This window comes from Miniopterus natalensis, chromosome 11 (assembly GCF_054644295.1).
Source record: "Miniopterus natalensis isolate mMinNat1 chromosome 11, mMinNat1.hap1, whole genome shotgun sequence".
Taxonomy (NCBI): Eukaryota; Metazoa; Chordata; class Mammalia; order Chiroptera; family Miniopteridae; genus Miniopterus; species Miniopterus natalensis.
In genome coordinates, this window is record NC_142091.1 from 69,802,895 (window position 1) to 69,816,673 (window position 13,779).

At 46.8% G+C, this 13,779-nt stretch overlaps 1 protein-coding gene and 1 pseudogene across 1 annotated transcript; one reads left to right on the forward strand and one right to left on the reverse strand.

The window, feature by feature from the left end:
• Window positions 1-3,756: 3,756 nt before the first annotated feature.
• LOC148092067 (glycine N-phenylacetyltransferase-like) lies at window positions 3,757-11,237 on the reverse strand. The gene is made up of 5 exons (XM_087822381.1): window positions 11,160-11,237; window positions 10,251-10,358; window positions 7,769-7,895; window positions 6,270-6,441; window positions 3,757-4,159 (listed from the first exon to the last, which is right to left on the reverse strand). The coding sequence occupies exons 1-5, from the start codon at window positions 11,235-11,237 to the stop codon at window positions 3,757-3,759; spliced, it is 888 nt and encodes a 295-aa protein (XP_087678507.1).
• Window positions 11,238-11,848: 611 nt separating this feature from the next.
• LOC107527597 (large ribosomal subunit protein eL6 pseudogene) lies at window positions 11,849-12,577 on the forward strand (annotated as a pseudogene).
• Window positions 12,578-13,779: the final 1,202 nt, after the last annotated feature.

Consider the following 13,779-nt stretch of genomic DNA (forward strand, 5'->3'; position numbering starts at 1 on the left):
TGGGAAGGGAGGCACCGTGTCCTGGCCTAGCCCAGCCGTCATGCCATCTTTACGTAGGAAATGTGAGTGAGCCTCCCTAGGCATCCGGCCCAGCTGAGCTTCCTCCTGGCCAGCATCCCATGGGCTTGTCAAACAACAGGATAGTGAGGGATTAAACATTGTTCGTAGCCACTAAGTTCCGTGGTGGCTTGTTCTCTGGCACAGACAACCAAATACCTCAAAAGCTACCCGTTTATGAAGCTTTTTTACACATTACCCCACTCAACACCCTTCCCCTCCCCTCCCCACAGCTGGAAGCAGAAACCACCCAGTTCCTTGCCGAAGTCAAACAGGAGACATCCAGCTTCTTACCACCGTTCTCTGGCATCCTGGAGAGTATTCCAGGACTTTCTCCCTTTTCTAGGGCCAACCGGCCTCTTTAGGCGAGACGAGAAATATAGGAAAAAATACTTTCCACCAAGGGGCAGAAGAATTTGTGATATAGAGTCCACCCATCCCCCATTAGATCAAGCGCATCGCCTGTAGAGAGAAAAGCGCTATCCCTGGAGGAAATCATTGCTTTTAATCCTTTAAGTCACGGGGTTATGGTTTATCCTGCGGAAGCTGCAACATGGTTGAGGGGATGTGGAGGTGGAACCACAGGGGCAAGTATAAAGGGGAAAAGCAAAGGAGGGGCGGTTTCCTACCTTCTTGCTTTATGGTGCAGACTTTTAACTGCGTTCTTACCCCAGAAGGATACTTTCTGCGGGCTTGAAAGCAAAGCGACGCTATAACCGATGGCTCTCCCTAGTGGTCATCAGTAGGCTTTATTATTTTTATTTTTATTTTTGTGTGTGCCCCTGACAAGGTTTATTAAAAGTGCCCTTTGTAACATTTCTTACTGCACATGATTATGGTAGCAAATACACTTTTCACCCCTCATTTACAAACTGTATATATAGCAATTCATTTGAGGGTATAAGTATATAAATATCCTGCAATTTACAGACACTAAAGGGTTTCTGACCAATGAAGTCGTGATATAGCCAAAAGTAAAGAATACCAAACATTAAGTTACCCCCAACACACACCAATACTCTAGCAAGTTCTTCAAACAGGTAGAAGCTTCAGCAAAAGCCCTCTTAGGACGGAGCCCGAGGGCTCCTCTCCGCGTTGGCCTCGGCTGCCAGCAGAGGGCAGTGCAGGCCGCGGTGTTGCCTGCCCAGCTGCCTTCCCTCCAGGCAGGCTTTTTGTTCTGCTCCCTTTGTTTCTTTGTTGTTGTTTTACATACAACACTTCCGTCCTTTGATTATTTATTAAAATCCACAAGAAAAGTGAAAGGGATGTAGATGAGACTGTTTGTAACCTCTCCTGTTGAGTTATTACAGCCTTTAACCTGTAAATCCCATGGACGCTCATTGCAGCGTTCTTTCTCGTTAATGAAAAATTGGGGTAAAAATTCTTATATGGCTAATAATTAGCAATTGGTTAAATTACATCTGCATGGTGCAAATTTATGCCGACATTAAGACAATCTTTCCTACTGCCCAGTTACTTCTTTGAACAGGATGCTAAGGAGAGAACAAGCCTGGCCGAGTTTATGTTACTTCGATAAAAGGCCTCATTGCCCCTTTCCCAGCTCCCCAAGGGCTGCTTCCCCGAGCACGCTTTCCTGAGGGCGTCCTGCTTTCCAGCAGATTACATCCACCTGCCTTTAGCCTGTCTCGCAGCAGACTTGCCAGCAGACTAGATCTTAATCATTTCCACACAGAAAGAAACAGAAATTTTGTCACGAGATCGAGCTGCTAGCTAAGTCTACAACGGCAATCCTATTTCAATATGTAAATGGACCAAATCAACATGTGATCCACGTAAAAATTTATACAACGTTCTGTGGCAAATATATTTCTATTTAAAAAAGAAAAGTAACATTCACTCCAGCCCCCTCTTGGTTGGTTATAGTGTTAACAAAACAAAACAAAACAGAAGCAAACTCATAGATACGGAGAACAAGCTGATGGGTGTCGGAGGAGAAGGGGTGAGAGGATGGGCGTAAAAGGGAAGGGGGCCACAAAGTACAAACTGCCAGTTACAAAGTAATTCCCAGGGATGGAATGTCCAGCACAGGGAATAGAGTCAATAATATTGCATGTGAAGCATGTGCCAGATGGGTACTAGACGTAGCAGGTGATCACTTTGGAAAGCATATAAATGTTTAATCACTATGCTGTACACCTGAAACTAATATAATATAGTATGGCAACTATAATTTAAAAATAAAAAATATAAACGATGAAAATATTTAAAGAGAGGCTGCCAACCCTGGAAAGATTTTCAGAGAGCTCTGCATATTGAAACTTCTACTACCAGTCTTGCAGAACCCAGAGTTCTGGTTTATCGAATACTTTCCCCCCCTGTAACTGGGGACAGCCTCCACGCTATCATCTGTGACGTGACGCTTGTTTTGAGCTTACCTAACTTAATACAGGCACAAGCAGTTTGCACCCAGCCGGAGGCTTCTGAGGTGTAAATTGTTCCTCCTACTGTTGCCGAGCTCAGAACCCGCCCCACGCCTGCGAATAAAAGCTCTGGACTTGGGTTTTGAAGCCCTGGCATTTGGCACTGGCTCTGCCGCTAACTTGGGGCAAGGGCGATAATAGCCGATAATGATTACAGAGTGCTTACCACAGGCCAGATGTAATAGTAAATGTCTTGTTTTTGTTCATTTTCTTTATTTAATGTTGGCAACACCAAGATACTATTATTTACCTATTTTAAAAATAAGAAAACTGGGGCACCAAGAACTCAAGTCAACTTGTTAAGGTCTCAGTTTATAAGTGAGTGGTAGAGCCATGATTCAGACTTTAGGGGGCGCACTTGCACCCACTGTGCTGCCTGGAAGGCATGTCACAGACTCCCAAGCCTAGAACCTGAAGGAGATGCAAACGAAAAGCCATTGTTTCACCTCACCACATTTCCAACAAACAGGACACCTTGGAATGCATTCTTTCCATCAGCATTTCTCCCACAGCCTCCCCCTAGCTCTGATTATACTAGAAGTGGATGCGGGGGTAGAGTGATCATGAGGCGGGAGGCGAAGGGACCTGGATTTCCCAGCCACGTGAACGTAAGCACTTCCCGCCTCTAAGTCTCCGTTCTGTCAACTCTAAAATGGAAATAATAGTACCTGCCTCCTCAGCTACTCGTGAGGATTAAATGAGATAATGTAAGCTCAATGCCTAGCAGCTGGCCTGGGAAGCACTTACCAAATCATCACAGTTGTTGCCAAGGCGGTAGCCTTCAAGGCCGTGCAGTTCCACGGGGTGAAACGGGCCACGATCCTGCACGGCCCCAGGCTGAGGCTGAAAAGGGAACCACCGGGCCCTCCTCAGCCACTTCAGCCCGGGAGCCGCCGCGGGCCTTCCCTGGCAGCACGGGCCGGGCCCATCTGTCACCCGGAGCAGGACGCCCTGCCTTCAAGGTCAGTGCCCTTCCGAGGCCAGCAGCTGTGCAAAAGCTGTTTGAAAGAAGGTAGGCTGAACGGAACTGAGTCCCTCAGAAAGGCGTGGGCACGATGCTGGAGGGGCTCCAGGAGACAGCGATCATTTTCGAACTGGGCGTTTTAGGAAAGGCTCTGGGATAGGAGCTTTGGAGAGCGGCGGTGTTTCCCCAGAGCTCAGGGACCGCTGATGACAATGTGCCCTTTCCCCGCATCCCCCCCATTTCCTCCTGCTACGTAACCGGTCCCCCCAGCAGGGCCTTGTGGCCAGGGCTGCTTCACAGAGGCACACAATGCCACTGGTTCCAGTCACAGGGCATGGGGACACTCTGGATTCTGGGGCCCAGTCCTGGCATGCTCTGGTTGGCTTTAGCCACATGGGAGTACATGGGGAAGCCGAGTTTCTCCAGGGCCTGGATCTGGGCCCAGATGACATGAAAGACGAGATGGTTTCCTCGGTACTCAGGCACGGTGGCTGCCATCTGCAGCTCTCCAGTCTGGTCCATCAGGGTCCAGGACACAGGGGTCCCCTCGGGCCCCAGCAGACAGAAGGTGGGGAAGGTCTGGATACAGCGCTCGATGAACCTCTGGCTCCTCTCGTTGCCGCCGAAATGCCAGAATTTATTCACCAGAGCCGCGTGGGTAACATCCAGGGAAGAAAGTTTAAACATCTCGTGGTCGCTATGGGGAATAAGGGGAAAGAACAGCCCATAATAACATACATATTGTGAGGTGTTGTATTTGTTTTCCCCAGAGAGTCCCGAGAGGCAGTTAGGGACATATTTAAGGGCTTGTGCTGAGCAGCCAGGCTGCTGGGTTCATCGACTGACTGCTTGTGTGATTTGGGTCTGATTGTGTGATTTGGACTTGATCTCTCACTTCCTTTATTTTGTCATCTAATAAATAGGGGTGATAACCACACCTCCCTCCTAGAATCATTGTGAGGCGTACATGAGCCCATGGCTATTGGTGCTCAGAACCAGAAGCTGGCAGGTAGTAAACACCCCACAGAAATGAGCTGCAATTGTTTTATATGGCCTTGGCCATCGCCCTTCAACCTAGATCGGGCAGGTGTTCCTACACTCATTTTACCCAGAAGGAAAAAGTTTCCAAGCAATTAAACAAGTGCCCCAGGCACAGGCTATCAGGCTGTACGTGAAATGCGGGTAGCAGAGGGCCCTTGGCCGCTGTGGGAAAGCTCAAGTGCAGAGGGGGCCGTGGTGTGGAGTGCAGGCGGCCCCCAGCACAGAACACTGGAGTCTGAAGGCTTCTGCTGTGGGGTCAGGGGCCTCCGAGGGGTCCTGGGAGAGCCCACAGTGGAGACCTAGAAGGTGGACACTCAAGCCCCAGTTATGCCTTGAGCTTCCGCCCGACCTGAACCAGCCATTTCTTCATCTGAGCCTGTTTTCTGGCAGGAAAGGGGGGATAATATCTTCTCCCTTGTCTATCTCATGGGATGGACAAGAAAATCCAATGGGATTATGGAATTAGAGGTGTATGTTTTAGGTGTAACGTGTGATGAAATCTGACTAAAGCTTTTCCATGAATCTTAAGACACAGAGGGCCATGGGATTGGGCATCCTCAGGCCAAATCTCTGCCCTCAGCCTTTAATTCTGTTCTGTATTCCACTAGGCATCAATGGGAGAAAATATGTAATGCGTTGAAATTCTCTTTATTGGAAATCTTTTGTTCTGCGAAGCAAATTCACTCAACACATCTTTCTGCAGCACCTGCTGTATACCAGGCCCTGCGAGGCTCTATCATCGAACAAGCAGAGAAAGCGGCTGCTCTGCGGGGGAAGGGGCTGCGATACTGTTGGGGGAATTCAAACATCAAATGAGTCTGTGAGTGAACTAAGTTGGCTAACTCCAGACAATCGTACGTGCTATAAAGAACCCAGAACTGGGTCATGTGTGGAAAATAACAGGGAAGCGACTTCAGGTGGGTGGGGCAGCCGGGACGCTGTGGTGAGGTGTCATTTGAAAAGCCCTGAGTAACAAAAGAAGTCATGTGAGTAAGGAATGGGGGGGGTGGGGGGAGACATTTTAGGCAGAGGGAAGAGCTGATCCAAAGGACCTGAGCTTGGGATGATCAGCAGTGGGAAGAAAACCAGCGGTGTTGGGGAGCAAGCAAGAGAGATGCGGTCTGAAAGGTAGGTGGATGCTGGCTCTTGTAGGGCCGCGGAGGAGTTCAGAATTCTTCCAAGGTGAGGCAAGAAGCACTAGAGTCTTTTAAGAGGAGAGGGACATGTCCTAAAAATAAGATTACTCTGGCTGCTCTGCAGAAAATGGGTCATTAGGAGCCCACACAAAAAACTGGAGAAGTTGGGAGTTAGAGTGTGCTGAATGGTGTGTGCCCTCAAAAGATATTCTCATCTGGAACCCGAAAAGGTGACCTTATTTCCAAAAGGGCCTTTGCAGATGTAAATAAATTAAGGAGATCAACGTGAAACCATCCCGAACCTTAAATGCAACGATAATCCTTATAATGGACAGAAGGGCAGCCACGCACGGAGAAGGCCATACGAGCACAAAATCAGAGACTTGAGTGATGAAGCCACAAGCCAAGGAATGCTCAGAGCCCCAGAAGCTGGAAGAGACAGGGAAGGATTCTCTCCTAGAGGCTTGGAAGGGAAGGCCGGCTTGCCGACGCCTTGACTTCAGAGGTAAATGTCTGTGGTTTTAAGCCGCCCGTTGGAGGTGATTTTTCACAGCAGCCCGAAAACTAGCGCCCGGGCTCCCGCGGCAGTGAGAGGCGCGAGCGGCAGCCGGCTGCTGTGGCCGCACTTACATGGAACGGCCCGGGCCACCGCCGGGCGGGGACTTCTGTGCATCCAGCAGGGAAGGGACCAGTTTCTTCGCTGTCTGAGACATCATATAGAGGTTGCATTGCGTTCGCTTGACCTGGCCCAGCTTAACAGCTACGAGATTTTCTGTGACCTCGTGCAGGTTGGACTGTGAGCCTAGGTGGAGAAAACAAGGAATGAGTGAGACGGCACTGTTCCCTTTCGAAGACAGGAGCTGGGGGGCCTCAAAACCTGTGGTCAGTCATGACATGGCTTCTGTCGGATCATGGCTAAATCACTCCCACATTTTTTTAAATTTAAAATTGGGACAACACTGTGATTCTTGAGCACATCCCAGTACGGTCTGACTGTCAGAGGAGATGAGGTGTAGATGTGGTGACCAACGTGTACTGAGCAAGTCAGCGCCCTCCCGGCAGCGGGCGGTGGTTACAGAGCTCGAGAGGTGAGCTCTTCCCTCACTGTCCTGACTTTCCCCCCGATATGATTCCGGGCTTGACCATGAAACTCGCCTTAGCCAGCGGGCCAATAGTAAAGGTAATTCAGTGAGAAGCTTGAAGAGGGATGGTGCACTGAGTCTTGCCCTCTCTTCCTTTTTATTTTTTTATTTTACTTTTCTTGCCTTCTCTTTCTGCTTTGGAAAGCCCTGTGGCTTTTATACGTTGCCCAATCCACTTCCACCAGCTCAGTCAACAGCCAGCACAAGCAACACCCAGGCTAGCAACACCCAGGCCCGAGGCGGTGGCCTAGTCCCACCAGCTCGTAGACAAACCCAGCGGACCGCAGGCACATGGGTGAGTCTAGGAGAGACGAGCTAAAGAGCCACCCAGCTGAGTACTGTCTAACTTGCTGTCCCACAAAATTGTGAGCTAATAAATCATGGTTGTTTTAAGTTATTGTTTTGGGATGGTTTGAAAACCAACGGATAAAACCAGACATGATGGGTGCTAAGCATTTCCCAGTCAAGGTCCCAATTAATCATTCAATGAATACTATTATAATCTTCATTTTTATCCATAAGGAAACGGATCCACAGAGAGGTTGTTACTTGCCCTAGATCACATAACTAATTATAGGCCCAACAAGGTCACAAACTTGGGTCGTTTGACTCCAGAGAGCATATTTTCAACCACTGGATTTCTCCTTTGTAAATATGACAGAAGGATAAAGCAGGTGAGGCAGAGGGGAAGCTCTGCTCCCATCCTCACGAGCCCGAACAGACCCTGGAAGATAAATCTGAGCCCTTAGCTAGTAAGAAATTACATTACTCGTGATTTCCTTTGCAAATGCCATGCATTGCAATTTTCAGGCTCTAGTTCACTGTGAAGGTGGTGGCAGCTGAGAGAGAGAATGGAGAGCGGGCCGAGTGCCTGGGGCTTGAAGTGGAGAGATACGAGGCGTAGGGGTGTTACTGAAAATGGAAAGCGACCCTCCAGGTGCAGGCATGGGAGATCCCAGCAACCGGCACGCATCCCAGTCCCCTTACTCTGGATCTGCAAATGTTGCTTCCAGTCGATGACTTCTGGTGAGCTAAGGAATTCCTGACAGTTCTTGGGGTCCCTGGAGTAGATTTGGTAGGTGTTGGTGTAGTGATCGCAGTCATCTGCCATCTCCTGTTTGGGTTGGGAAAAGTAGAATCGATATTTGTGTTTCATGATGGCCATTCCTTTTTCAGTGTTCCGTTATATACTATGATCTTTTTAAATACTAAAATGTGAGTTTTTGTTGGTGGTGTATTGCCTTTATTGAGGAATTATTTATATTAGGAGGTCAAGGGCTTCCTTATTCAATTAATAGTAAAAAATGTCCTGAACAAAACTATTCTTAGCTCAGCTATTGCTTTAAAATTTGAAAGAAAAATGACTCGTTTGGAATTTAACATTTCTTTCAAAAAGCACAGGACAGACATTCAGACTTTTGGTAAAATATCTTTTGTACAAGTTTATTCTCTGGTAGTAAAAGTGTTAGCTTCAATGGCTGCAGTAAAGAAAAAATCAAAAAAAAAATCACAAAAACAAACCAATGACAACAACAACAAAAACTCCCGAAGATACGTTGTGTTCCCTTCTTACAATTTTTAAAACAAATCAGAATAGGGAAGTGTTCACAATCTACCATGCTCTGCAAATTCTTAGGAACAGGCAGATGCAATGGTCACATCTTTCTAAACATCACTAGTGATTTTCTAAATAAAGATGCAACATTTTTAAAAAAGTTATTGTTTTAACCTTTATAAAACCCAAGTAGAAAGTAAACTGACAAGCAAAATCTTTGGCCAAAAGAATAGATCTTGCTCTAGTCCAAAGACTTTGTAGAACATGTGGGCTGTGAACATGTCTTTATCAGCATTGACAGAGGTAACAGACTTAGAATACGCACCAGATGAAACCAGAGAAAAGTTATCAGGTGAAGAAGTTCTGAGGATCTACTGTACAGCATGGTGACTGTAGTGAGTGATATTGTATTCTGTAGGCTTGGAAGCTGCTAAGCGAGAAAATCTGAAATATTTTCACCACAAAAGAGAAATGGGAACTGTGTGACAGGGTGGAGGTGTCCCCTCCAACTATGGCGGTGATCGTTTTGCAGTATATGTGTATCCAGCCTACACATTCTACGTCTTCAACTCACTCAGTCTTATATGGGAATTATCTCTCATAAGCTGGAAAACCTTATTTTTAAAATTGTAGTTTTGAAAGTAGCTCAAATAACATTTCTCATTCAGGTTTCTATCAATAATTCAGTCTTTATTTTCAAATTATTTAATTTGGTGATTTTTTTAATCAATTTCACTGCTATACAAGTTATAACAAGTAATAATATTTTTAATATTTTAATATTAACAACTTTAGATTTTTAGTTGATTTATTAAAATGTAAGTATACATTTTTGGTTTGGAGATATTTTAGCTATTTCATTTCATTAACTGTTAAACGCTATCACAATATGTAACCAGCAACTCCAGCCATGTCATTTTGCTCTTCAATTTCCCTAATTCACTGTGTTGTTTTAGACCCTATGCCTCGCAATTGCTATTTTGTCTGCTTTGGATGAAGTCTGGCCCTGATCCTCTATAAAAAAGTCTTATTTATCTTTTACATGCAGTTTTGGTAAACTTTCCACGAGGAAGCATCTCTGACCCTTTCCCTGCAACCTCTACTACATATGGTGTTTTTTTTGAAATGCCCTGTTTTAAGACTATACTTTCAGGGATCATTTCTATAGTTCGTTAAAAAATGCGCAGTGTTATTGACTTTCCTGACGATGCTTGGTTCCGATACCCTGCAGCCTCTCCGTGGAAGGCAGGATCACAACGAGAGGTTGGGAGTTAGCACGGTGAGTTGGTGTGGTTCCAGGCTCGGTGTTTATAAAAGGTAGAAGAGGTAAAAATGGAGTTAGGGTTTGATCCATTACAATATAGATGTCTAGTCCGGGAAACGTTCCTTTAATATCTTTAACAAAAGATCAGCCTCTTGTCCATGCCATCAACATAACCTTAAATCAGCACAGCCTTCCCTTGGGCGCCTCCCTTCCCACAGACCAGAGGCAAGAAATAACTAAGGGTGTTTGGTCCTCAGCATGACCAGGATGCTGTTTGGGGTCCTGTCTTGAAAACAAACTAAAGCAGTGAATGAGCATGAAAATGTACCATATATAGTTTTAGTCAGCTCCTCCTGTGTTACTTTTTTTTTGACTTTCATTTTTCAATGACAGTTGTCATTCAATATTATTTTGGATAGATTGAGGTGACGGCACAGTGGCCGGGCAATCATCATCTCACGCATTCTCCTGTTGCTGCACATTTGACACCAGACGGTCACTTATCTGTGGGCTTACCTGTGTTCTCCTGCAGGCTGTGGGCTTCTTGAGGGCGGGGACTGTCCCCATTTCTGCAGTTCATCGCCAGGTGCCTGACAAGCACTTAGCAAATACAAACACAGACGCGCGTTCATTCCACGCCGGGCGCCTACCTGCTCCTGAGGGCGGACAACCACCGTGTTGAAATCGGGCCACTTGTCCACCAGGGCCTTTAGCTTGAGCGGGTTTCCCTGGTTCATGTGGGAAACGGTCCCATACACCTGCAGCATTCCAAGAAAATGGGAGGGTCAGCATCCAGGGGCTGCGAAAGCAGGTTTCCAGGTGTCGGCGTGGTAAAGACACGCAGGCGAGGATCCTTACAACAGCCTCATCAACTCTGTTCCATGTACTCACAACAGAAAACCCAGTTTCCCCCAGGGTTACTTCTATGAAATTATGGAATATTATAATTGCAAGGACTCTAATGACCATTTCTACACACCAACTTTAAGTTCGAGTTTTTAGCCCTAATAAGTGATTCTTTTAAAAATATATTCATACTATAAAACATTCAGGCCAATTAAATTTATGAATAAAGATCATGAACTCTCCCATTATAGAATGTAATACACATTTAATGTAATAGATGTCAATTATACCTCGATTCACAAAAAGGCAAAAAAAATCTTTTAATAGATTTCCTTCTATTCATGTACACCCACCACAAATCCCACAAAATGGAACATTTTAGGAACATGTAATTTTGAAATGTTTTTATCCATTAAATAAATATAGTCTAATCATATTTCTTTTTCAATAAACAAATAATTTTAATGACTGTAGAGCATTCTGTGATATGGATGGACCAACCTTCATTTTTAATTTGTTCACACGAAATAGCAAAGATCCTACAAAGAGGTCCCAGACACACCTCCCTTGCAAAGAGGTGATGTGAACCGAATGAGACGTAGCCTGAGTGAATTCCCGCCACAAAACAGATGCTCTTAAAAGCTCCTTCTCCTTCCCGCTTCCATCACAGGAAGACGCGGCCCTTTGTCTCCCTGAGCCTGTCGCCCTCTCACCTTTAAGGACTCAGGGAGGCTCTTCCTCAAGGATGTTTGTAGCATCTGCAGCATCTGTGGGCCCTGCAAGTGGAGCATCGTGGCAGCTATTTCAGGCTAGAGGAAGGATCAACAGACAGCCAGGAATGAGAAGATGCTGAAGGCACAGGAACTAGATCCACGCCTTTACCTGAACCTTAGACGGTAACAGGTGGGATAAGCCTGCCCGCTTCTAAAGTAACTGCCTTGGGAGAGGGGTTGAAAGTAGGGTCACTCTGGATTTCTAGTCTTACCATGAAATAAGGGCACCCCAGAAGTTCTGAGGGGACCACCACCAAGACACAAGAGTAGCAGGCTCTGTGCTAATGACCACCACTCTCTTCAGTGTCCTTTATTGGTGTCAACCTCCCTGAAGTCCTCACTAAGGCCAAACGAGGAGACTGGCAGAAGCACATGGTTCTTTTTCTGAAAAATTGCACTTCAGTTTCTTACACTACCCAGAATTTCTGTTAAAGACACATTTGTTTTAACAAACATGTTCTTCAGTACTCTAGTGCATCTTTTGGGATTAGGCTACTGTCAATGATTAGCCACCACCAACAAGCTCTGTAACCTTCAGAAAGTCACCCTCTTGGTATCATGGTTGCTCATTAATCTTAATAAAAACAGGCTCTACCTAGAAAATTATTGTCTCTTTCCTATCTTGCAAGATGGCAGGTAAAGAAGCTGAGAAACCGGATACTAAGGAGAAGAAGCCTGAAGCCAAGAAGGCTGATGCTGGTGGCAAGCCTAAGAAGAGTCACCCCAAGGCCAGGGCGTGAAAGAAGAGGAAGCCCCACTGCGACCAAAGCCTGTCCTGGTCGGAGGCACTGACCTATATTTGTCACAAGAGGAAGTAATCAGCGGCTAAATCCAGGATCGAAAAGTTTAAAAAGGAGAAGTTCTTGCAACTGTCACAAAACCAGTTGGTGGCAACAAGAATAGTGGTACCAAAGTTGTCACACTTTGAAAAATGCCTAGATACTCTCCACCTGAAGATGTGCCTTGAAAGCTGCTGCGCCACAGCAAGAAGGCCTTCGGTGGGCATGTGAGGAAGCTGGGGACCAGAGTGGCTCCCGGGGCCCTTCTGACTGTCCTCACAGGGCGCCCAGAGGCAAGAGGGTGGTTTTCCTGAAGCAGCTGAGCCGCGGCCTGCTGCCTGTGACTGGCCCTCTGTCCCTTAATTCAGTTCCTCTGTGTAGAGCACGCCAGAAAGTCGTCATGGCCACCTCCACCAAGACTGACCCCAGCGGTGTGACAGCCCCGAACAGCAGGCCGATGCTCGCTCCGAGGAGCAGCAGCTGCTAAAGGCCAGGCGGCCGCTCAGCCCCAGGGCCGCCTCTGCTCTGTTTGCTCTCACCAGTGGGCTTGGCCCTCACAAACGGGGTGCAAAACCCTAACTGGGCACTTTATCTGTTTAAAACAGTCATTGTGTGGGTTAAACGAGTTAATACGTATTAAATGCATATAAGAGCTTCTTGCATAGAATAATTCAAGAATGTTATTTTTACTATTGTTATTGTTAATATTATTAGTGGCAGCTAACCACACAGTCATTCAACTCAGCCCATTCGGTTGTCCTTTTATTTTGAAGAAATGGGGTGTAACTTGAATCTAGGTGACAATGTGAATGCTTTCAGTGTGAAGAGTGCCCTGAGAATAATACCAATATTTACATCAGAGTTTGTTTGTGAGGTTAAATGAGGTGAGCCACTCACTGGCATCACGTGACTAAAAAAGCCCATAGAAAACTCTGAGTGCCCGGCACAGGACAGTATTTATGTGTCATGATTATCAGCATTTCCTAAAGGAAGCAGAGAAAAGATTGTTTGATGTACTTCGCTGGTTAGTGCTGAGGCTCCCTGGCTTCCCAGACCTCTGGCTTCCTCCCCTCCCCTCCCCTCCCCACCCCTCCCCTCCCCTCCCCTCCCCTCCCCTCCCCTCCCCTCCCCTCCCCTCCCCTCCCCTCCCCTCCCCTCCCCTCCCCTCCCCTCCCCTCCCCTCCCCTCCCCTCCCCTCCCCTCCTCCTCCCCCCCCCCCCTCTGTTTTTTTTTGTTTGAGAAACACATGTTCTTTGGAATGATCAGCCACAGAGACTTGTAGAGATGGGACCCGTGATGTTTGTGTTCAATGGGAAAACGTCTCTGGTTCCAAAGAGCTCGTTTACTTTTTAGCACCCGCTGTTTGAGCAGGTTTGCGGGGCTTTGCACAAGTGAACACTCTTGGCTCTTGCGTGTGCCTATGTCCCCAGTTGCTTGTCAGTCCTTTGGGGGAAAAGAACAGCCACCTTATCCCCCCTAAGGCTACTCCTTAGTTTGGGGAGAGGAGAGTCTTTGCTGGCATCATTATGGTTTTTGTTGTGACTTTTAAAAACAGCTTTAATGCCGAGTAATCTAAATGGGCGTAATTAAAAGCATGCGGCGTGTACAAGCCCACAGACCTGACACACGTGTAAGCCCATGAAACAAACCATCGTCATACTTAAGAGAGAGAACATTCCCTTCATCCTGGCGCCTCTGGGCCTCGAAGCGGCTCTAACCCTGCGGGTGAGCTTTGGGCGTCACAGGGGCAAAGGCCACAGGGCGCTTCAGGCCCACTCAGC

Excerpts from the sequence above, each read along its gene's own strand:
- LOC148092067 (XM_087822381.1), bottom strand. The coding sequence starts at position 11,237 with ATGCTCCACTTGCAGGGCCCACAGATGCTGCAGATGCTACAAACATCC. Across the intron at positions 7,896-10,250 it reads TTGTCCGCCCTCAGGAGCAG|GAGATGGCAGATGACTGCGA; the intron begins GTAGGCGCCCGG and ends CAACCCAAACAG. Across the intron at positions 6,442-7,768 it reads GCAACATTTGCAGATCCAGA|GCTCACAGTCCAACCTGCAC; the intron begins GTAAGGGGACTG and ends TTCTCCACCTAG.